Below are 23,598 nucleotides of genomic sequence, written 5' to 3'. Positions count from 1 at the left end.
CCATTGAGTAGTCATAATGATTTTGAATAACATAAATGATGAAGCCAAAGTATAATTTTCATTTGACATCTAAAATATCTTAGCAAGAAATTTTCAAAAGTGTGATTTGGCAAGAAGCTCAATACATACTGGATAATACTCAATGTACTCAAAGGTTCATAACATAACTAAGAGATTGGTGATCTTTCATCAATAACGACATGGTTTATTAGGTGACTTTTGGTCAAACGAGGATCTAGAGTGGTCAATAATGATCAATATTTATGTTAGTTCTTTACTCAAATTCCCATGAAACTAGATTTAAAATAAAGTTATAGAGAATTATCTCAGCTATCCCTCAAATGGTGTCACATAACTAAGAGATTTGTCTTTATTTTTCTATGGATCCAAAGTACATATATCTCTTTACTAAATGTACATGCGTCTAAATTTTGCTTTAAACTTTTATTGAATATCGTAATTGAGCATCGGATATCAACAAATGATATCCCATGCTGGCATCCAAATAGTAAAACAATATCTGATACTGAAATCAGAAATCGAATGCTACAATATCTGATACAAGATGTAGATAGTGGTATCAATACGTATTTATTCTTTCTAACAGCACCCAATACTGATAAACTCAAATTAGGGTTTTGATTTTTTGCATGTGTTTTTCAGTTTAGTCAATAAAAAGATAACCATGTACTCACATAAATGAATCTACTTAGGGATGAGTACAGATTGTCTCCACAAGGAAGTGTGATTAAGGATTTAGTATTATTTAAATAGTGATTAACAAGATGAGGGAGATACGTATGAATACGCAGTAGAGAGACGAGGAAAATGTGGGGTGAGGAGATAATAATTATCAACAATATTAAGATAATAGTAGATATGATGTAATGATATGAACAAGAAAGAATGAGTGAGATGTAGAATGAAATGATGTTAATAAGATAGGAATATATATGGTTAAATAGCTAATTTGTGATGATAGAATAATGTATGTCAACGGGAAGATGGTAAGATGACAAAGACAAATCATGTGAAAAGCATAAGACATGATAGAAATGTGGAAACACATGATTTAATGGTGATAATAATATAGGTATGAGCTAACAAAGATGATGGAAAAAAACAATGTAAGATGATGTTACTTACCGTAGATCATTGTATTCTTCCGAGATCACGATGATTTGGGAGTGCAGTTAAGCTTCCAATATTCTCTGTTGCCTCTCTTCAAACATCTAGGACACCAGGGACAAGTTGATGGATCTCAGGAACTCACACTCTTTCAATCAGCCCACAAAATGTTTTTGAATCTTTAACAAATAAAGTGCTAGTAAAGTTGATAAATAGGGGTCTTTAATTGAAATGGATTGTAGGACAAATATTTTGGTTTCATTGATAAAATACGAATGGATGAAGTATTTCAATTAAAGGCCACTATTTGACCTTTGTCAAATGGTCATAATGGGCATTACTTTCAACACATCACATTAGGGTAATTTCTCAATCCATTCAGAAGTTTTATTTTATTGCACATAAAAGAAAAAAAATGAAAGGAAGGTTCACATGTGCTCTTAATAATGACTAAATGAATAAGTTGAATATGGAATCAATTAAATAACCATTGGTAAATATAAATTATTTTCATTTAATTTGAACTAATATTGTGATCAAATAATGGTACTTAAACTATTTAATTAACATATATTAATGTTGCATTGATTTTACCTAATCAATAGATCAAGTTGTCAAAGAGTGTGCCAAGCTACAAAAAAGTTCCAAGAAAGTGTAAAGAAGTTCCTAAATTCTTGCATGGGACTTTTTTGTCATAGCTCATCATTTATAAGTGATCTCTTGTGTACTTGTTGAGCTAAGAGGATCTAGAATCCATATGGCATAGCCCAACCAGAAGTTTCCACCCACAAGAAATATTTTTTTATAAACATAACTGTGAAATAAATAGGCTTTGTTTGTAGTTAGATATAAAATCATCCATATATTCATATGAATTGATTTTGTGAAGGCTTTCCCAAAAGAGCACCCGCTATATCTTAGCGTCCCCACACAAATGGTTAGGAAATCAACCATTCTCCTCATATGAGCAAGACTAGATAATGGCATTACACGTCATTATTTTGATGTCCTTCTCCAATATCCCACAAATAAGATTAATTATGAGATGTGTTTCAATCACCATGATATGATATCATCATACTTTAATATTCATTTTACATATCCTTGTTCAATATATATGTTTTGCTTAAATAATGAGTGTGTTTTGTATTAAGGAGATTTTAATGAGATTTATGTAAAAATGTAAAATTATCTTTGCAGTACATATAATTCCATCATAACTGCTAGTCAAAGTCTATATTAAATCATGCACTATGATGTCATTTTTTATTAGCTTCACTTGATTTTTTGTTAGCTTCACTTTATTCATCCTGAAAAGCTCAAACTCAGTGATTAAAATAGACAAACTAGTTTGTTTTATTCTTAATGTACCTTCATGGACTGTACATAATTTATCCCATATCTGCTTAGCTCTACTGAGAGATGAGATCTTCTCATGTTCAGATGGGTCAATGCAACATTAGATAATGTTCATGGCTCTAGAGTTAAGAAATAACTCCATTTGATCAACCTTATCAAGGTCTGCTCCTAACCCATCATGCACTATTTTCCATAGCGCAACACTAATCCCCCTAAGAAACATTCTCATCATATTATTCCAATAAGAGAAGTTTGTTCCATCAAACAAAGGAGGTCTAAAGTCAGTATCCCTCACTATAGGATATACTCCTAGACACCAATTATAGTTCTAAATCTAGGTAAGCTCTGATACCACTTGTTAGTTAAGGTGGCCAAGGAATAACCCGAGGGGGGGTGATAATATCAAATTTAGGGGTTTAATTTGTCGTTGGTAATTGAGATTATTCAATAAAAATATATTTAACCGTACTTAAGAATACTTAGTGATGAGTACGATCGTCCCCACAGGGAACGATGATTAAGGATTTAATTTTCTCACATTAGTGAGTATCAGCATAAGAAGAGACAAATATGAGGATATAATAAGCGAGGTAGTGATATCAAGTAAAAAGATGTAAGTTATATGATAATTTAACTTAAATAAAATAGTAAGCGAACATTACGGACACGAGGATGGTCGATAGTATGAATGAGGGTAGTGGTTGGATGTAGAGTAGTATGATGGCGAGGATAGAGAGACAAGATAAGAGAGTAAAATGAGAGTGAAGATATGATGATAAATGCTAATTACGTCAACTATAGTGTCGAGAAAGAGACTGATGGCGAGGACGCCAACACATCACTGTCGAACGCGTCGCCACGGTCAACCGGAGTCAACACGCCTGCTATGAACCCAACGGCAAAGTCAACTGAAGTCAACCTGCCACGGTCAACCAGAGTCAACACCAAAGTCAACACGCCGCAACCGTCGACAAGCACGTCTCCACCCGCGCATGCACCTACACGCGTCATGACACGACGCCAGAGGCAGATCCACAACTGCCCTTTGGCGTGACACGGCGCACGTCTTTCCTTTCTCGTCTCTAATTTCTCGTCATTTTCTCTTTCCTCCAAGGCCTATATATAGGCCATTGTTTTCAAGAAACATTAGGCAGTCATAATTCAAGAATCGAGTTTTTGTTTAACTCTTCTTGGGTGACTGCCCAAGCTTCCCTATCCCTTCTTCAACCCTACCCCGTCGCCTTCGTCGTCGTCGCCGCCGCCACCACCCCCTCGCGTCACCGGTCATCGTCGCCGGCCATCTCTTCCTCTTCCTCATCTCATCTCTCTCTCTTTTTCTCTCTCAGACCTGCCATCCCTAGGGCGCCCAGGCTCCCCCTGCCAGGCCGCCCAAGGTCACGCCCAGGCCGCCCCTGCCAGGGCCGCCCACGGCCGCCCATGCCGGCCCAGCCAGGGTCGCCCAAGGCTGCCCCAGGCTGCCCCTGCCAAGGCCGCCCACGAGCAGCCCTGGGCCGCCCAAGGTCGCCCAAGGTCGCCCAGGCCGCCCCAGCCAAGGCCGCCCAGGCCGCCCCAGGCCGCTCCAGGCTGCCGCCCAAGGCAGCCCAAGGCCGCCCCACGCTGCCGCCCAAGGCCGTCCTAGGCCGCCGCCCAGAGCACCCTAGGCCGCCAGTCGTTGTCGACGCCGTCCGACGCTTCGAGCCGCGTGCTCAACGCCTGCGCGCGCTGCTCCGCGCACTCCGTGCGTTCCGCGCACCCTACGCGCGCTTCACGCGCGCGGGTATTCGCCTACGCCTGACTCTGCGACAACGACATCTACTCTCTACCAGGGCCGTTCAACGCCAAGAACACCCAGAATCTTCCTCGTCCAATGGGCCGCTCAACGCCCGGATTCACCCAGCCTCGTCACGATCAGAATTTCCCGCATCCTCTTCACGCACTACGGTGCCGAGGTACGCCTGAACTCTTTGGTGTCGAAAGTGTTCTCCGTCCAGTGTTTTCTCGAGAAGTTTCCACCGCCGTCAGAATTAGATTTGGTTTGGATTTCCACTTCTTCTCTCTCTTTCTCGAGTGTTTCTTCACGACGCGAATTCGGATATTGATTTCGATGCTTAGGCATCGTCGCGGTGGGCGAAGACAGTACTCCCGCCCTCGATAAGGGTCGGAGTTGCACCACCAGATTTTCATTGGTTTTAAAGTCTAAATCTGACCGTGTGATTTCTGTGGCTGTTTTATCCCTCGTCGTCCCTCTACCCATAGTTTGGCCCGTCAACCCAATCGTCCATTCCTTCGTCGTCCACTCCCTCGTCGATCACTCCGTAGTCGTCCTACGTCAGAGATAACGTAAGACGAAGACAGTTACCTCAGATCCTTACGTTCAGCCAGGATTACAGTGATTTACGAGTGCCGGTAAGCTCCCCCTCTTCTCTTATGCTTCTCCCCATGCACCCAAGACACCAAGAACACTCTTGATGGATCTCAAACCTCACTATCTTTCAATCATTCTACACAAGTAGGAAGCAAGTTCAAGATGAATTTCACAATGATCCATGCATCTATTTATAGATTATAAGGTATGGATGGAAAGAGGAGGGGAAGACTAAGCAATGATGAAAATTTCAGCTAAATCGGAGTTGTAAATCAAAAGTTTTGAAGTTGAAGCAATCCTAGCCCTTGATTTCCTTCTCTCTCTTCATCATCGTCCTCGTTTTCCATTTCCCTGAAATAGTCCAATTGCTTGAGATTCTGTGCCATTTTATCTTCCGCACGCAGGCTTTTTGGAGTCCACGTGTACCTGTGAAAAGGACGAAAAAAAAGACAAAAAGGTAAGAAAAGATAAAAGAAAGAAAGATTCCCCACAGCTGATGTGGCAGCGCGTCACAGTGTGCCACATCAGCAAGGGCCCTTTTTCTTCCTCTCAGTCGGAGCCACGTGCACGCCACGTCGCCATTTGCAGGCCATGTGTACACATGGCTTGCGTAGCGCGGCCATGTCGCTCGCTGCTCTACCAAAACAAATAAATAAATAAAGTCAAAGCATCCTTTGTCTTTTTCTCCCTCGACCCACACATGCATTTATTGCAAAAAAAGCATCTTTTTTTTTCTTCGTCCATGTCATCATGCGCAGAAAAAATACAGAAAGCTTTTCGTTACTCATAAATGCAATCATCGCTTCACGAATTGTGAAGCGATGATTGCCTGGCTAATGATTGGCTGGGGCCAATCATCACAGAGTGCTATGATTTGTAGCTATTCAACGAACCGAACAGCGACACGTGGCGGCGCAAATAAAAAAAAACTAGAAATACTTAAAAATTAAGATTAAATAAATAAAAGCCAAAAACACTTATAAATATATATTTTGACTTAGAAAAATCATATCTTTCCAAATTTAATATCAAAAAATTCCAAAAAAATCATATTTTGTCTCAAAAATCATATTCATTTAGAATCTATTGTCAGAAAATTCCCAAAATACACAAAATGTAGAAAAATTATAAATTCATTCTAAAAATAGATTTAATCTTTTTAAGCTTGATAACATGCAAATATAAGTAATTTAATACAGATAAACATTTATATATGATCATATAAGGTATTCAAAATGCATGCTATCAGGGGGTTGGGGGTTGGTTGATTAGGTTCTCTATTTATGTTATATTTTTATTTTTAATGAGCTTAGGAAATTTCTACCTAAGAAATAGGTAGAGCAAATGGGAGACATAATTATTATTTTTTAGACAGCTTAGGCTAATCCTTAATGTTGTTCGGGGGTATTCGTCCCGAGGTGATGATGTGCCCAAACCAAGTTTGTGTGAATGCACACCAAGAAAATCATTTAGAAATAGGGCTGAACAAGGATATGAAGAAAAAGAAAAAGATGAAGCTTTGTCGTCCTCAACCCTCAAAGGCTTCCATGAAATGATGTTGCTTGATTTACTTCAACTTGGCCCCAAAGCCTTCTTCTTATGGCTCCCAAAGCCTTAACCTGAGTGATCACAAAGATCTAGCAATAACAGTATATTTCTGATTAATGGCTTCTCCTCAACAACACCTCGTATGATAGCTACTTAAAAATAGTATTCAAGACAAGGATCAATTTTATGTATTTCAACAATAATACTCTTATGTCAAAATTTTATTAATTCAGCGATAAAGATTCATAAACATAACTATGACTTCCCTTCAGTAATACCCCCTTGTTTGTGGTTGTTCTTTCTTCAGTCCTATTCTACTCCACAGTTTTTCTTTCGATGAAATTCTTGATTCAGGTTTGACCTTTGGTGCTTAAAACTCAAATATATTTTCAATCATACACCAAATGCAATGATTCTACCTGGAACAATTTTGTAACATAATTTTTCACAACCCTTATATCACAAAAAGTATTCAAAACCAAATTAGATAAATCTCTAAATATCAATCTTTCCACATCCTTAGTTTACCACCTGATTCTTTTGTGTCCAGCTTTAAACCCCTATAACTCTTTCAAAACTCAACCAAATGACGTGATTACAAGTTATTCAGTTACTTATGTATTTTAGAAACAATTAATATGTTTGAAAAAACTTCAAAATAAGTGTAAAAATTATGTTAAAAATTGTAAACTGATCACAAGGTTGAGGAGGTGCGACGTTCGGATCCTAGGCTTCTTTTCTTCGAATCGTGAAATACCCTGCACCAAAAACCATGATTATAAGTTTTATGAACTTGGATTGATATTAAAAACAAATGATCTCTTCAAAGAATTCTCAAAAATTGCTTGAAAATTTCTCCAGGAATTGAGAGATTTTCAATGGGCAAGGAGAAGGGAGTTTGAAATTAGGGCTCAAAACTATATTAATGGACTTAGAACTATAAAAGGGCATAATGGTAATATATCAAAATTCCAACAGTCATTTGCATTGATTATGATTAATTAATATAAAATAATAATCATTTTTACTTTGATTTTTTATATTTACAATTATGACATCGGTTCAAACTACCTTTCAAGTGTTAAGAGCAAAAACTAGCTGTGATTCCAATGATTTGCATTTTAAATAATCTTATAATCTTATATTTTAAAAATTAGGTATCATCCAATGATTTGTATTTTAACACATAATTTAAATAAATATATCACCATTGGATAATAATATGTTCATGTAATTTATTTTCGTTAAATCATCAGTAAATTCAGCCTTAAATACTCGAAGGTAGTAAATAGGATTATAAATAAGTTATTCAACAAATAAAATTAAGAAGAATTCACACAAATACCTGAATAGTGTTAAAAACTATGTTTATCTTCATGTCATAAAAAAATAAAAGTCATAAATACATGATTTGACTTCTTCCGCATATGGTCAAACTAAGTACACTTTTCATAAATCGAAGGCTCCTATTTTATCTTCACATAAAATCAGTCAGCTAATTGACTGAGCGCCAATTGTGCTTTGATCACAACCCTTACTGAGACTGCATCACTTTGAACATTCATCAAAGCACACATTAAAGCATTGTGCTAAAAATGCCATTAAAGCTTAATCTTCAAAAATAACTATAAGATCCCACTCATACGATAAGAATCATTGCTCTTGTGGCCATTAGTATGGATACACTAAGGAAAAGTAGTGGGCTATCTGTGGTGGGCCATTAGTATGTGTATGAACCCTTACAAGGTATTATACATGGATGTCAATCAGGTTGTTTCATATCACAGTCATATAAGTAATCTGTTGACCTGAGAAATGGAGGACATCTTGTGCATCGGTGGCAATGTTTAGACTAAGACATAAGAGCCTCTAATCATGGCATTCAAACATGTCTTAGCCGAAATATAGAAAGAAGTACATAAGGGTGATTTATTAGTCATTATGAGATCATTATCCCTCTATGTATAATGAGATTAACTCAAAAAGAAGAATCATTAAATCCTCAGCCAAGGTAGTCAAAAAATTGAAGAAGTTGTTCTAAATTAATAGGGTTGGTACATAAACATTATTGGGCCTTTAAAATATGTAAATCAATGTACACATGGGTCTAAAGGGTCACACGCCTAAGATCTATGGGCATGTCAACATGTATTAAGTGTTAGTTTAAGTGGCTAAGGAATAACCTGGGGGGTGACTTGGGTTACTTATATTATTTAATTAACGTAGGATTTTTGTACATAGGAAATGAGGTAGGGGAAATGAGGTAGGGGAAATGGGAGATTCAAAAAAAAAATTGCATACCTTAGGCTAATCTGTAATATTTTTTGGGGTTATCCCTCTTGAGATGATGATGTGCCCTGACCGTGTTTGTGTGAATGCCACTCAAAATAGTCACTTACATATAAGGTTGAACAAGAATACAAAAAAGGGAAAACGTCAATGTAACTCAATCGTCCTCAACCCCCAAAGTCTTCCATACAATGTTGTCATTTGACGTATTTCAAATTGGCCCCCAAATCTTTCTTATGGCCCCCAAAACCTTAACATGACTGAGCACAAAGATCTAGCAAGAAAAATTTCTTCTCCTCAACAACACTTAGTATAACAACTCCTTAAATAGTATTCAAGACAAGGCTAATTTCATGTATTTCAACAAAATCTTTTTGACCAAAAATTTATTACTTTCGAGATAAATATTTGGAAATGTAATTAAGACTTTCATGTGGCAATGCCTCCCTGTTTGTGGTCGTTCTTTCCCCAAGTCCTTTTCCCCTCCAAGTTTCTCTTTTCATAAAATTCCTGATTCGTGTTTGACCTTTGGTGCTTAAGACTACAATTTCCTCATTCCCACACCCAATGAGATGCTTCTACCTGGAATGGTTTCCTAGAAAACTTAAGCACAACTTTTACCTCACACAAAAATGTTCAAAATAGAATCAAATAAATCTTTGGAGGTCAAGCTTTCCATGTTCTTAGTTGACTGCCTGATTCATCTAAAATCAAACCCCTGTAACTCTTTCAAAACTCAACCAAAAATGTGATTACAAGTGATATAATTCTTATGGGTGTTACAAACTATTTAGGATTTTTAAAAAATCTCAAAATCAATATAAAAATTATGCTAAATATATCAAACATGTGACAAGATCGAGGATGCGTGAATCGAGGAGGCCAGCCATCTTTCCTTTGAATCTTGAATCACCCAGCACCAAAAATCACAATTCTAAGTTCTACAGACTCAAATTTCTGTTAACAACAAATAAACTCTTGCAAATATGCTAAAAACTACTTGAAAATAATTTCACGGATTGAAAGATCTCTATAACTTTTGGACTCCAATGTGATAATTTGTCAGCAATCCAAAAGTCATTAGTATTGATTATGATTAGACAATACGAAACTCTAATCCTTTTAATTTTGAATTTTTATATTTACAATATTGTCATAAGGTCAAAAGACCTCTCAAGTATTGAGAGTAAAAACTAGCCATTATACCAAGAATTTAAGCTTTATAATAATATGATACTTTCAGGTATGTTTACTGCATCATTTTAAACAAGATATCACCATTGGAAATTAGTGTCTTCATGTAATTATTTGTAATTAAATCATTGATAAATTCACACTTAAATATTAAAGGTATTAATTAGGAATTTTAAGTTATTAAACCAATGGAATGAACTCAATTCAGATAAAAAATGAAAAGTGTTAGAGAATATGTTTATCTTCATGCCATAGAAAATACAAGTCCTAAATACATGATTTGGATTGTTCACCATATGGTCAAACTAAGTAGACTTTTAATATAACAAAGGGTGTTATTTTATCTTCACTTACAATCAATCAATTAGTTGACTAATGACCTATTGTGCTTGATCACAACCCCTATTGAGACATGCAATATTTTGAAAATTCGTCAAAATACATTAAATCATTTTACTAAAATGCCCTTGAAGCTTAATCTTCATTAATACAAAATCCTTAAGGGCGAGTGGCTATTTTAGATGCCCATTTATAGGTTCTGTTTTTTCAGCATCTCATTTATGCAAAAATATTTATAATTTTTACTAAGTAATAGTTAGGGATGAATCTACATGGAGCACGTAATGCGAGAGAAAAATTCAGAGGGACTATATATTTTTGGGATTTTTAGATATGAAATAAATATTTTAATATATGAATGTTAAGATTTTTGGGATTTTTGTAGCATAAAAAATCTGTTTGGCTAGTGCTGTAGACTGTAAATTTACTAGCAGTTGCATTCATTGGGTAAAAGTTTACCGGTAGTAATACTCTCCCAAGATTAGAATTGTGCAACTGCATGTAGCAGACACAATGCAAAAAAAAATTGTTACAAGAGTCATTCTTTGGTGATTTGAAATGTTGGAAAGCTTATCATCTAGGCTATCCATTGGAAATTTTATCTAGAGAAAATGTAATAAAATTTTAATCAAACATACTATAAATTACACAAACTTGATTGTCACTTCCCCTAAGAGATGAGAGATACTTTGTTTGCAAGAATCTTGTTCAAACTGAACCCTCTCTCCAAAACTCATGTATAAAAATAATGGGTCACAGAAATCTGATGTAATAGGCCACCAAAACAACTTGGGAGAAAAAATCTAAGATAGGATCATTCTACTCTGTTGTTTTTTTCTTTCCTTTCTGATTCAGGAGTTAGAATTCCAGAGTGTAGCAGTGACCTCAAGTTAACAATATTTCTAATACTCAAATTCAGGAGAATTTGCCACATTTTTCCTCATTTAACCACTAGTCGAATATATTTTTGGATTCTACAATGTCAGATCCAATGCTTGATGCACCCTCTCAAATATTTTTGATTCACCATTCGCACAATGTCTTGTCCCCACACATTTTGTACTTGAGCTGCATTTATGGTATTAAAATTGCCATATTTTGAAATAATAACTCATGTACATTACGTGCATCACATTTATCGCAAATTAAATTGATCTTGCTAGCTTAAAAAATATTTTCTTTGAAAATACGATGTCAACAAATACCATAAAATACCAAAAATGTATAAGAACCAGAATATTTTTTCCTAAAAATAGATTTACTTTTTAAAGATTTTATAAAACACATATATGATATTCTTAATGAAAATAAATAATCTATAATTTATGGTATTTTTTAGGAACAATTATTTGTGACTCTAATCCAAATTTAAGTGTGTTCTCAGTCATCCTCTATGTTCATCCCTTTAGACAGAAATCTAATGAAGCAGAAGCCTCCACGAAAGATGGGGGATGGAATATCACATGCGTCACATTGATTGCAAATAAAATCGATCTTGCTAACTTGAAAAATATTTTCCTTACAAATACGATGTCAACAAATTCCATAAAATACCAAAAATACGTAGGAACCAGAATATTGTTTTCCTAAAAATAGATTTTTCATAAAACTTTTATAAAACACATATATGATCATCTTAATGAAAATAAATAATCTATAATTTATGGTATTTTTTAGGAACAATTATTTGTGACCCTAATCTAAATTTTAGTGTGTTCTCAGTAATCCACTCTGTTCAGCCCTTTAGACAGATGGGGGACGAATATCGAATCTGTCCCATTCAATCTGCTACCTGTTATCGGGGCAGATATCCTGATATCTGTCAAGACTGCTAACAAATTTATTATTCTCCCCTTCTGATATCTGGTTCAGCATCCATTCCGATATTGGCATCACGACGAGAGAACTCTAATCCCAATGAAAAATTTCAAATTTCTTAATGGGCCTTGGCCCACGGCCCAAGCCCGAAGCCCAATATTCGGCCCACTTGAACGCCTTAAAAGAGAAGTATTTAAACCGCCCGCTCTCTTTCTCTCTCTCTCTCTCTCTCTCTCTCTCTCTCTCTCTCTTTCTCTCTCTTTCTCTCTCTTCCGAATCTCCCGCCCTCACTGAAAACTGAGCAGCCGTCGCCTTCACTGCCTCGATCGAGCTCAGATGTCCTCTCCATTCGTCGAACAGCCGGTGATCGGTTGAATGTTCGCGTTCTGGCGTGGAATTTGCAGGCGATGGGGTGTTTTTTGGCTTGTTTTCGCGTAAAAAATGATCACAATGTTCACGAACGTCCCCCTTCTGCTGTCGATCGCTGTGGAAAGGTCTCTCTTTTCTTCTCTTACTGATGTTTTCCAGATTCAGTTGTTTTTTCTTTTTTTGGTTTCGTGTTTTAGTTTGTGATTGATGGTGTCAGGATGGCGCGGTGAGGAGAAGTAAGCTGGCCGCTTTGTTTCTATCTGAAGGTAGAAGAGGAAGTGATGAAATTGAATTTTTACAGCTTGTGAATTGAGTGTATTTTGTATTGTTTTCGAGGCATGAATTATCCTCTTATTGTGCAATAGATAATGACTCCGGGAGAGGGAATGAATTTGATCAAAAGTGCGGCCGTCAGCCCGCAGATGAGGTAATTGACTGGAGCTTGGCATCACACTTTAATTATTTATCTATCTTCTTTTAATATGGATGGAATTTTCAATTCTTAAATGATGAGCGTGACTAAATTTTTTGTCTAAACCAATGTACATTGATGGGTTTTTTTAATCTAAGTAAAGAAATATGATTGTTCTTTAGGTTTTGTAAATCTTCATCTCATCTGAGAATCGCTTTCAAATCTTGGTTTTTCTTCTGGTTGATTCATCAGAAGAATTAATCGGAGTCCTGGACATGAAAAATCTGTATCGATTTTCTTTTATGAATTTAATATTTTCGCTGGTTTGTCACGTAAAGAATGATCAATGTTCCAAGCTTTGCAAACAAGCATGTTTTATATATGAATGCTTTTTCCTCAATGTGCATGATTCAAGTTAGAGAATTCGTAGAATAAACTTTTCTTCTGATTCCCTGAACGTTTTTTTGTGAATTACACAATGTTTTTCTTCACAATTTCTTAAAATAACATTTTACTTATTTAAGTTAGGTGAACCGTTCTGTTTCAGGCTGAATTTCAGAAGACAAGCGATACTGTTCTCCAAAATCGGACTGATATCGGGGAAGAAGATGATAAGCTTGAACTTTCACGGCCATCATCGAACGACTGTTCGCCGATGAACCAGCCTTTAGAGTAAGTTACTCTTTCTCTCTCCTCTATCTCCCTCCCATTCTCTCTCTCTCTCTCTCTCTCTCTTTCTCCCTCCCTCTCTCTCTCTCCCTCTCTCTCTCTCTCTTTCTCCCTCCCTCTCTCTCTCTTTCTTTCTCCCTCCCTCTCTCTCTCTCTCTCTCTTTCTTTCTCCCTCCCTCTCTCTCTCTCTTTCTTTCTCCCTCTCTCTCTCTCTCCCTCTCTCTCTCTCTCTCTTTCTCCCTCCCTCTCTCTCTCTCTTTCTTTCTCCCTCTCTCTCTCTCTACCTCTCTCACTCTCTTTCTTTCTCCCTCCCTCTCTCTCTCTCTCTCCCTCTCTCTCTCTTTCTTTCTCCCTCTCTCTCTCTCTCTACCTCTCTCTCTCTCTTTCTTTCTCCCTCCCTCTCTCTCTCTCACTCTCTCTCTCTTTCTTTCTCCCTCCCTCTCTCTCTACCTCTCTCTCTTTCTTTCTCCCTCCCTCTCTCTCTCTCTTTCTTTCTCCCTCTCTCTCTCGCTTTCTTTCTCCCTCCCTCTCTCTCTCACTCTCTCTCTCTTTCTCTCTCCCTCTCTCTCTCTCTACCTTTCTCTCTTTCTTTCTCCCTCCCTCTCTCTCTCTCTCTCTCTCTCTCTTTCTTTCTCCCTCTCTCTCTCTCCCTCTCTCTCTTTCTCTCTCCCTCCCTCTCTCTCTCTCTCTTTCTTTCTCCCTCTCTCTCTCTCTTTCTTTCTCTCTCTCTCTCTACCTCTCTCTCTATCTCCCTCTTAATGGCCTCTCTCTCCCCTCTCTCTCTCTCTCTCTCTCTCTTTCTCCCTCCCTCTCTCTCTCTACCTCCCTCTCTATCTCCCTCTTAACGGTCTCTTTCTCCGTCTCTCTCTATCTATCTCCCTCTTAATGGTCTCTTTCTCCCTCCCTCTCTCTCTCTATCTCCCTCTTAATGGCCTCTCTCTCCTCTCTCTCTCTCTCTTTCGCCCTCCCTCTCTCTCTCTACCTCTCTCTCTGTCTCCCTCTTAACGGTCTCTTTCTCCCTCTCTCTCTATCTATCTCCCTCTTAATGGTCTCTTTCTCCCTCCCTCCCTCTCTCTCTCTCCCTCTTAATGGCCTCTCTCTCTCCCTCTCTCTCTCTCTCTTTCTCCCTCCCTCTCTCTCTATCTCCCTCTTAACGGTCTCTTTCTCCCTCTCTCTCTATCTATCTCCCTCTTAATGGTCTCTTTCTCCCTCTCTCTCTCTCTCTATCTCCCTCTTAACGGTCTCTTTCTCCCTCTCTCTCTATCTATCTATCTCCGTCCCACTGTCTGTCTCTTTCTTCCTTATCTCTCCCCTAGCTCTCCCTCTCTTTCTCCATCTCTCTCCCATTCACTTTCCCTCTCCATCTCTCTCTCTCTCTCTCTCTCTCTCTTATCCCTCCCTTCAGCGCTCTCTGCTTTCCATTTTTCATCCTCCTATCTCTCTCACTCTAGCTTTGTCTCTTTTTGAGTTAATTCAATCTGGTTGGGTAACTGAGCTCTAATTTTCTTCTCTCTCTGTTTGCATAGCTCCTCCCCAATAAAAAAAGAGCCTTTTCAGACCCAGACTGCCTCTTTTGCCAATGACTTGACCGAGGAGAAGATTAAAGTTGACTTCCAGGGACAAGATTCAGTCCATGAATTGACAGAGCAGATAACCCCTGATTTTAGGCTGAATACAATTTCAGAAAAGGCAGACTGTGCAGAAAATGTTGACCCAGAGGCTCCTTGCTCTTTGACTTCTGTTTCCGTTGCCTTCAGGTTCTCCTTGACGGGCACTGAAGAGCCTTTCTCAAGCCCTAATGGGAAAGAAAAAGCCAACAGCATTAATAGTAGAAGATTAGGGGAGATATCCAACACTCCCATAAGCAAGAGTTTCGAGGCTGACCGGCCCATTATCGGATTGGTCGCGGTCCACTGGAAGGAGGATGATGATACTTCCCTGGTCTCTCCAAAGTTGTGGGATGGAAATGGAATACCCAATTCAACAAGCAAGTACAAAGAGGCATGGGACTTGATCTGTTTGATTCTATCTGGTTTCACTTCTTTATCTTGAAATTGTGGATAATGTTTGCTGCATAATGATCTAGTTCTACCATAATTTAGTAATTTGTTCTAAATAATTATCTAATTGTGCCTGAATTAGTGTACTGGAGCAACATAATGGTCTAATTTGCCTGAATTTGTGCAGCATAAATGATATAAGTCTGCCTGAATTTGTGAACTTGAGCCAAAAAATGATCTGATTCTGCCTGTATGTGTGAATTGGTGCTACATAATGATCTAGCTGTGCCTGGTTTTCAATTTTGTCCGATTTGTGATTTTTTCTAAATGATTATCTATCTATGTCAAATTTTACCACTTTGTCTATGAAATAAAGATCTAATTATCCAGATCTTTTGGGCAGGACCAGAGAGTGAGCTGGCACGCCACCCCTTTTGAAGAAAGGCTAGAGAAGGCCCTCTCTGATGAGAAGCTTTGTTCCCAGAGGTCTCTCTCTCCTCTTTGCCTCTTTCTCTCTCCTCTATTTATTTCTACTGTGCCCTGACAGCTCTTTCTCTCCCAGGAAGCTGGGGAACGGAAAACCCATCAAATTTTATGACGAAGAGGGGGAACACCATTACTAACCGTCAAGAGGTACCATGCCTCTCTCTCTTTCTCATCCTAACCGATAATTCTTAATGGGTTCTTGTTCATAAGTTTGTCCTTAAAACAGATTTCCTCTAGGCTGAAAAAATAATAAGGTTTCCTTTCAATAGAAACCATTATATATTGGCACTGAGCAATGACCGTCGATTTTCTGTCGACCAATGATGAAGACTCTCAGGCCAAATTTATTTTCAAAAAACGTCATAAAAAATAAACTTATTCCCTTCCCCCTGCCTTCAACATCAGACCCATGTATGGAACTATAATATAAGACATGATAAAGTTAAAATCAAGATCCTAGATCAGGGCTGGAAGGAGGGTCCTCCGATCAAAGGACCGCTGACCTGAGGGACCACAACTGGGATGTCAAGGCTACTCCCCTCCTCGCCTTCGGCCGAAATCTCCTTAACATCATCCATTCTAGGGTTCTCTGATTGAAGCTCTCCCCACTCCCCATCATCACTGGCTGACACGTGGGAGTTGACCCTGACACGTGGGTCTTGACCGGTCAAGTCACCGGCAGACCTCGGATCAGAGCTCAAGCAAGCCTTGTCCATGTCAACCTCTGACCTGTCAATGTGCTTCGTCATCGAGCCCGGGCCGGGCTCCGACGACTTTCCCACAACTTGCTTTGTGGTGGATTCCTCTTGCCTGCAATAATATCACCCAGTAAGTGAAACTAAACAGTTAATAAAAAGCTATTATTATATGTTTGTCAGTGTGGGTACCTCTGTATCTGTGACTGGAGGACGGCTAAGAAAGAAACCAGCTCTTCCTTCTCCTTAGCAGCGGCCAAGTCTTTGGCCTCTGCAACTCTTGCCCTCTCTTCTGCTCTGAGGACTGCCGCTTCGAGGATGACTGCGTGTTCTCTAGCCTTTCCGAGCTCCGAACGCCATAGATGAGCTTCCTGGAGTGCCGAGTCCCGCTGCTTCAATAGGGTTTCCAACTCTTTCCCCAGATTGCGCATTTTCTCTTCTGACTCTTTCAGCTGTCGTGGGTTGAAGAATGTAAGGGATTTGATAGAATCAAGCAAATAGATCAGTTTTGGGGAAATTGACTTTTGTTTATTTTCAAGGCTTATGGTCTAGGGTTCTAAAATTTAGGATTCAGGGTTTTAGGCTGTTAAAGTTAGATGAGCATGACCCACCTTAGAGGAGAAGGCCAGAGACTGTTTCTCTGTTTCAGCGGTTAGGCGTTCAATTTCTGTACAGGCAAGTCTTCTTGCTTCGTCCATGGTAAGGGCAGCAGAAGCTGCAGCTTCTGCTGCTTCTGCAGTGTCTGTCAGCTTGTCAGCAAGTTCTTTAATAGTCGAGTCCCTTGCTCGAAGCTCCCGAGATAAATGCTGCAGTTCTTCGTCTTTCACTCGAAGAGTCTCCTGGTGACCGCAAAGCGCAAAATTTGTCACCCATAATTCAATTTTGTGGAAAAAATCTGTGTTAACTGCATAAGTAGCTTAAGTGCCACATATGACTGATATTTTTGCCATAAGAGTCATTCAGCTTAATAGATCTTCCAGTGGTCTCTAAGTTGAGAGATTAGAAGGTAGGATTTGGCACCCGTCATCGACATTGATGGCTTGACTTGTTTCAAGGATGATGTTGAGTTTAATCCCCATCATGGTCGAAGTTGATGGCTGACGTCATCATCATTGTCGCCCCAACATCAACAGGATTACCCTTCTCGAGAGGGGAAGGCACCAACCATCAACGTGATGTTGACGGACTAAGTGGTGGTTGACAATGGCAGACATCCCTGTACATGTTGATATCAACAACATGATTGAACAATCCTCAACCAGCCATCAATGCCATCATCAATGTCACACGCAGACATTGTTCAACAATATTTGTCATTTGGCATTGCTCTTTAATGAATCATTATGTGAATCGTATTGATGAAACATCATTCTGGATCCAACTCTTCAATAGTAGCATTTCATGATGGGCAATAAAAATGCTAATCCGCACCTTCATGATTGAGAGGTCATCAAGTTGATCATCGCTTGGTTTAGCAGCCAGCTTGCCCAAAGCAGCTCTCATAGAGATCTTCATCGCCGCTTCAATCTGTTTTGAAGCTTCTACAGAGGTCGCATTGGCAGCCGCAACAGCTGTCGCGACCGTTCCCAGCTTCGAGGAGCTATTCCCACCTAAGGAATTGACTGCTTCCTTATGAGCCTTTAAAACCAACTGTGCTGCTCTGCATACAAAATTAATGCAAAAAAAGAACTCGAGTATTTAAAGAGAACATAAACCCATTTTTTGACAGTCTGACGAATAAAACATAGGACAAATAAAAACTTAGGACAAAAAAAGACATCATTTCTCTTGAAGTTATGTTTGGCAGAGTTCTGTTCTCAGGATAGTGATAGGATCCTTGATAGGATCCTCAACCCATCTAGGGGTAGTCTCGTTGTATTAGCCCATAAGGGCATTTTAGTCATTTTTCTATTGTGTAATTCATTTAAATAGGGATGCACTCCCTTTAGGAGGGCAGCAGAGAAGTATGAAGCAAGATCTCTTGTCTCCCGTCTCTAAGTCTGGGTCCTCTCTCCCTCTCTACGATCTCCATTCTCGTGATCGTCTCTACCTCACTAGATCTTCAGCCGGCTCATCCTTGGCCGATCCCTACCCCTCCGCACAGCCTCTCCCTGACCATTCCCGATCTCTTCTTCGCCCCGGGAACTCTCCTTATCCTCTAAATACATCGGAGACGATACGTCCTTAGACGGGACCGTATCAGATAGACAGACACATCCTCCCCTGTAGGTGATACAAGACTCTATTCTGATAATCAGGCTTAAAATTGATATTTTATAGAATCCCAATTGCCTTGAAATGACCAAATTACCCTTCTCTCCATTTTCTGATACTGCTTATGAAATAGAAAAGTATCCTTCTCTGCACTTTTCTGGGGTAGAAAAGTAGAAGAATTCTCCTGTTCTCAACGATGGTATTGTTGAACACAGGAATCGAACAGGCTCGGTTATGAAGTACCCATAACAAGCCGTCCTCACCAGTTTAACAGGATAGATAAGCCAGTGTTCTCAATGGTTAAGATACAAATCCTCATTTCTTGAACCTTAGTTTCTTCCCTGTTGACTGCTGGGAAGAACACTGCTGATGCAGTGTCTGACAGATACTCTGCCTTAAACTCAACACTCTATTTTGTTAATTATTCCTCAAAACTCGAAATCATTTTCAAAGGTTCAAATTACCATTTTCTCCATTTTTTATGGGGTGAAAACTGGAAGTTACAGTAAAGGTTTGATTTTCCTAGCATAGATAAGCCAGAGCATGGAAGATTACGATGAATAAGAAGAAAAATTAGAAACATTTTCTTAACTATTTAACCTACTCAATGTTCAGTGAACAACCAGGGAATTTCAATGAACAGAGAATAAATATTTTAGAATAGAATAAATTTGAATTTAAAGGCAGAGAAAATATGAGAAAGACCCAAGTGGTGGGTCCAAGCCGTAGTTGAATAGTTTGTCTGATTCAGAACCCAACAATTTCCTTAACTTTAATTGTATTTTTTCTGTTCCTAAAATCAAAATATATAATCCAGAAAGTTCATGTCGGTAACCCACCAAAAGGATTATGAACAAGAAAAAAAGCCTTTTAGCCAACACGGCGATAGAGAAATATTTTTCTCTATCGGGGGTATTTTTGTAATATTTTATTTTAGGGTTTCTCTCCCTAGAAAAGGGAATGTAGCAGAATGAACTTCAGGTGAACTTCTCCGGTGCCCACCTACAAGGAGGGATAAATCAATTCATAGGGAAAACTAACCAAAAAGTTAACTTACTGAAGTACCCTTATCGGTGAAAATAACCCGAGATACGACGAGGATTGAATCGGAAGCTAGAACATGTATCTTCTAAAACTCTAGAAAACTAAATATATATATATATATATATATATATATATATATAGATATTAATCTCACCGTAGAGTAGAAACCCAGGCATTTGCAGCAGCTGGAGTCTCAGCACAGAGGAAGTATTCTTTCTTCTGTGGGGTTCCAATATCTGAAATGGTTGTTAAGGAATCCCATAGACACCAATAAAAATCAACTTCTAATCATATAAAATATAAAACTCATATTCAAGATTGGATACAAAAACAGCAGCCGTCATACTTTGGAATTCCCCTGAAAAAATTTTTAAAAAATAACATTTTAGGGTTCATAACTGGCTTGGACATGATCTACATTTTCCATAAATATTTTTTCTTACTGGAAATTGACAGGTGAAACTAGGATAGTGCTCTCTGCATCAAATATTATTGTTCCCTTGATGGCTGCATCACTTCTCCTCACCCTTACAGGAAAAAAAAAGAATGCTAATGTCAATACTATAGGAAAGAGTACATAATTGGAAATTTATATAAGTTTGCAAAGCTTACTTATATTCCATTTTCCCTGTTGTTGGGTCTAATATCATCCATCGTTCATTCCACTTCCTTAGCTGAAGAAAAAACGCAAATCTCAGTATTAGGTGATTACTGCGACTTTAGTATATCATTCCAACTAGCATGAAATATAGAACTTGGTACAAAACCACATACATAAATACTTTTTGTTCTTATAAACACTTGAACTAGAAGTTTCTCCCTCTCAAAATGTAATTGAAAGGTCCAAAAACGATGACAATAAATCCTTAAATTAAGAAATATTTGTTATCTTAATGAATCATTTGACGCATGACTCTTCTTTCCAAGCATGTAATAATTTCATCCTGCTTGAAAGAAATGATGGAGTCACTCAACAAAAGTAATAATAATTATTTGCCTTTATCCAGCAGCAGTGTCCAATTTTTATGACGAAGTACATGATGATTGTCCTCTGTTCCCTTTTTAGGTCTTAAATAAAACTTAATTTAGTCATCGAAGTTTAAAAACTATAAGCAAAAGGGATCAAAAGACTAAACTTCGGAATTCTTCAATTTTCTCTCTCTACCCCTTCAATGAAAGGGTTGCAAGAAATTGCATGATGATTGGCCGTTCCTCCCTTTTTATGTCATACATAAAACTTAATTAAGTCATCATAGTCAAAAAACTGAAAGCAAAAGTCATAAAAAGAATAATATATGGAATTTTTTAATTTTCTCCATCAAAGAGACAATGCATCTGCCTTTCTGAACCATTCCTTTTTAAGTAGAAAGATCTTGGGAGGCAGAGAGAAGAAATGGGAGAGGGTTAGAGAGAGAAATTAAAACGCACTCTAGAAGCACTTGGTTATTCTACCCGTCTAAAGGCAGACAAACCCCAAAATCTTAAATAAACCCAGGAGATAGTAAATATACATTGTGAAGTAGCAATGGAATGACTTTAGGTGCAAAGAACGTGATCCTAATACAATAAGTAAGAAATAATTTAACACTTCCCCTTAATTTCAACATGATCTGGTTAAGGAGTTTAAGCATTGGTTTGATCCCACTAAAACCTACGAATTTCTGCGGGGCATGATCAGATTTCAAAGGCTTTTACTTTCAAAAGAGTAGCAAAACTTCTGAAGATTTTTTCAAGGGCATTCTTGGATTAGCCTGTTATATCTAGCACACTCACTGATTAATTACGAAAATAAATAAATTTTCTGTCGATTAATCACGAGTCAGAACTGAACTAGGGATAAAACGAAGGCTAAACGTAAACAAGAATTCTGCATTACGGATCAAGCGAAGACAATATGGACAAGAAATAAAAATATATCTTCCTTGATAAAAAACTTCAACTGGTAGAACTTACAAGTAAAAATTGGCATCAACTCAAAAAAAGGGCAAAATCAAGAACTAATCACTGCATCAAAAACCCCGGATCTCCAAAAAAAACGAGGCTTCATAAACCTAGGAAGAACATTAAATTCTCATGAAAGCGAATTAATCAAGCGGGGGAGAAAGGGCAAAAAAACCAAAACCGAATCGGATAAAACAAAAATGAAATAAATTCGGCAAAAGACTTGAGGAACTGAGCGCTAACAGTCTCAGATCGCTTATAAAGCGGCCCCTGAAGAAAGTTCCTCCCAGAACTCGAGGCGAGCTGCCGTTTAATCTTCTCCAAGCTACTCTCCGAGTCTTCTAATCTCTGCAAAAAAAAACTTGAAATTTCAAAATCATCACGATCGCAACAAAGAAAAACATGTAACCAATTGATCCAACGGTAGCAGATCGACAGAACTCACCGTGCGGGTTCCATTAGAAGCCATGGAAGCGAGAAGAACAGGGAGGGGTTTCTTCTCCCCCTTCCTGAAGAACAGCGAAAACTCTACTTGTCAACGTTAGATTCTGACTTTTAATTCGCTCCGCTTATCGGATTGTAATCGGGTCTGACCCGGTAACCAATAACACGCCGATGGACGGATGACGGATAGATGATGAACTATTTCTACGCATGATTACAGTTCCGGATCGTCCGGGACGAGTACGATGGACAGGACGGGACGAATAACACTCCGACGGATGGATGATAAATGGCTGACGGATAGATGATGAACTATTTATAGCTCCAGATCGTCCCGTCCGACGTCTGGATATTTCAACTTCGTCCAATCCGTCCCGTCCAGGGATTCATTCATTGAAGAAAAAAATTGTCCGCGTCCTGACTTTGCCAGTTTCATCCCGGCCGGAGAAAAACCGTCCTGTCCCTCGTCCCGGAAAAAAAAAATCACTTTGAAAATTTTTAATATACTTTTCTAAGTTTTTAGGGAAATATGGAGGAGAGAGAAAGCAAAGGGACATATGTACAATTACTTTTGGACGTCGTCAGTTTGCGCGCACTAAAGAAGCAGGGACTTTGATGCAAAATGTCAAGGAATTGATTAAGCGATGCCACGTGGCAAGATCTCAGCCATGGAAAAAAATCTGACGGATTTTTGTCCATCCCTTACCGCCCATCGTCCGAGACCTCCAGACGGGATGGTTTTTTGGTCCAACAATAGGAAAACTGTCCAATCGGTTGGTCCCGAGACAAATTTCCGTCCCTGTTTTCATCCAATCTCGCGGACGGGACGATTTTTTGTCCTGGGACAAAAAAACCGTCCCATCCGCATCCCTGCAATATACGCACGATGGGTGGCGGACAACGAGAGAAAACTGGATGATGGATGATGGATGACGGATGACAGATGTAGGATGATGGATGACGAAAACATGATTACAAATTTGTAGGTCCTAGTCAAAATACAATTGTCCATTCACATTTCGTCTGTGGTGTCTCAAGTCTAATGACCACTTACATGACTATATCATGGACCTAGGGATCGTCAAACGTCATCCGTCACGTCACATGCCACAGTGACGGAAACGTGACGGATGACGTGACGGTGACGAATTGGATGGGGCGTGACGGTGATGGTGATGTGTGACGGGCTGTACGTGACGGTGACGTGACGGTGACGGGACACTCCGGACGCGTGACATGACGAACGGTCCGTCACAAGTGACAACCGTGACAGAATTTTAATAC

The 23,598-nt window shown here is 38.7% G+C and overlaps 2 protein-coding genes across 3 annotated transcripts; one reads left to right on the top strand and one right to left on the bottom strand.

Annotated features, from left to right (window-relative positions):
- Positions 1 to 12,241: 12,241 nt before the first annotated feature.
- On the top strand, positions 12,242 to 16,280 carry LOC144708364 (aspartyl/glutamyl-tRNA(Asn/Gln) amidotransferase subunit). Of its 2 annotated transcripts, none has more exons than XM_078581626.1 (7): positions 12,242 to 12,534; positions 12,627 to 12,675; positions 12,775 to 12,836; positions 13,369 to 13,493; positions 15,017 to 15,491; positions 15,900 to 15,976; positions 16,053 to 16,280. In XM_078581626.1, exons 1-7 carry the CDS (start codon positions 12,448 to 12,450, stop codon positions 16,111 to 16,113), a joined length of 936 nt encoding a protein of 311 aa, XP_078437752.1. In that variant the 5' UTR covers positions 12,242 to 12,447; the 3' UTR covers positions 16,114 to 16,280. The 2 variants fall into 2 exon arrangements, with proteins under 2 accessions (XP_078437752.1, XP_078437751.1); XM_078581625.1 differs by having other exon boundaries at positions 12,247 to 12,534; positions 15,894 to 15,976.
- A 17-nt stretch (positions 16,281 to 16,297) lies between these two features.
- Positions 16,298 to 22,400, bottom strand: SWAP70 (Pleckstrin homology (PH) domain-containing protein). Its single transcript, XM_078581624.1, has 10 exons — positions 22,316 to 22,400; positions 22,114 to 22,218; positions 20,542 to 20,603; positions 20,373 to 20,456; positions 20,256 to 20,287; positions 20,084 to 20,165; positions 18,103 to 18,331; positions 17,283 to 17,510; positions 16,864 to 17,123; positions 16,298 to 16,786 (listed from the first exon to the last, which is right to left on the bottom strand). The coding sequence occupies exons 1-10, from the start codon at positions 22,337 to 22,339 to the stop codon at positions 16,438 to 16,440; spliced, it is 1,455 nt and encodes a 484-aa protein (XP_078437750.1). The 5' UTR covers positions 22,340 to 22,400; the 3' UTR covers positions 16,298 to 16,437.
- Between the last annotated feature and the right edge of the window lie 1,198 nt (positions 22,401 to 23,598).

Source organism: Wolffia australiana, chromosome 10, assembly GCF_029677425.1.
Source record: "Wolffia australiana isolate 7733 chromosome 10, ASM2967742v1".
NCBI lineage: Eukaryota > Viridiplantae > Streptophyta > Magnoliopsida > Alismatales > Araceae > Wolffia > Wolffia australiana.
Note: the sequence above shows the minus strand (reverse complement) of the source record. Positions and strands in the feature narration are given on the sequence as shown.

What these genes read in the sequence shown, in the direction of transcription:
- SWAP70 (XM_078581624.1), bottom strand. Translation starts at nt 22,339, where the DNA reads ATGGCTTCTAATGGAACCCGCACG. An exon ending in TTTATAAGCGATCTGAGACT is followed by an intron (nt 20,604 to 22,113) that starts GTTAGCGCTCAG and finishes TTTTTTCTTCAG; the next exon opens with CTAAGGAAGTGGAATGAACG. An exon ending in GTTTCACCTGTCAATTTCCA is followed by an intron (nt 20,288 to 20,372) that starts GTAAGAAAAAAT and finishes AAATTTTTTCAG; the next exon opens with GGGAATTCCAAAGTATGACG.
- LOC144708364 (XM_078581625.1), top strand. Translation starts at nt 12,448, where the DNA reads ATGGGGTGTTTTTTGGCTTGTTTTCGCGTAAAAAATGATCACAATGTT. An exon ending in GCCGTCAGCCCGCAGATGAG is followed by an intron (nt 12,837 to 13,368) that starts GTAATTGACTGG and finishes GTTCTGTTTCAG; the next exon opens with GCTGAATTTCAGAAGACAAG. An exon ending in GAGAAGCTTTGTTCCCAGAG is followed by an intron (nt 15,977 to 16,052) that starts GTCTCTCTCTCC and finishes TTTCTCTCCCAG; the next exon opens with GAAGCTGGGGAACGGAAAAC.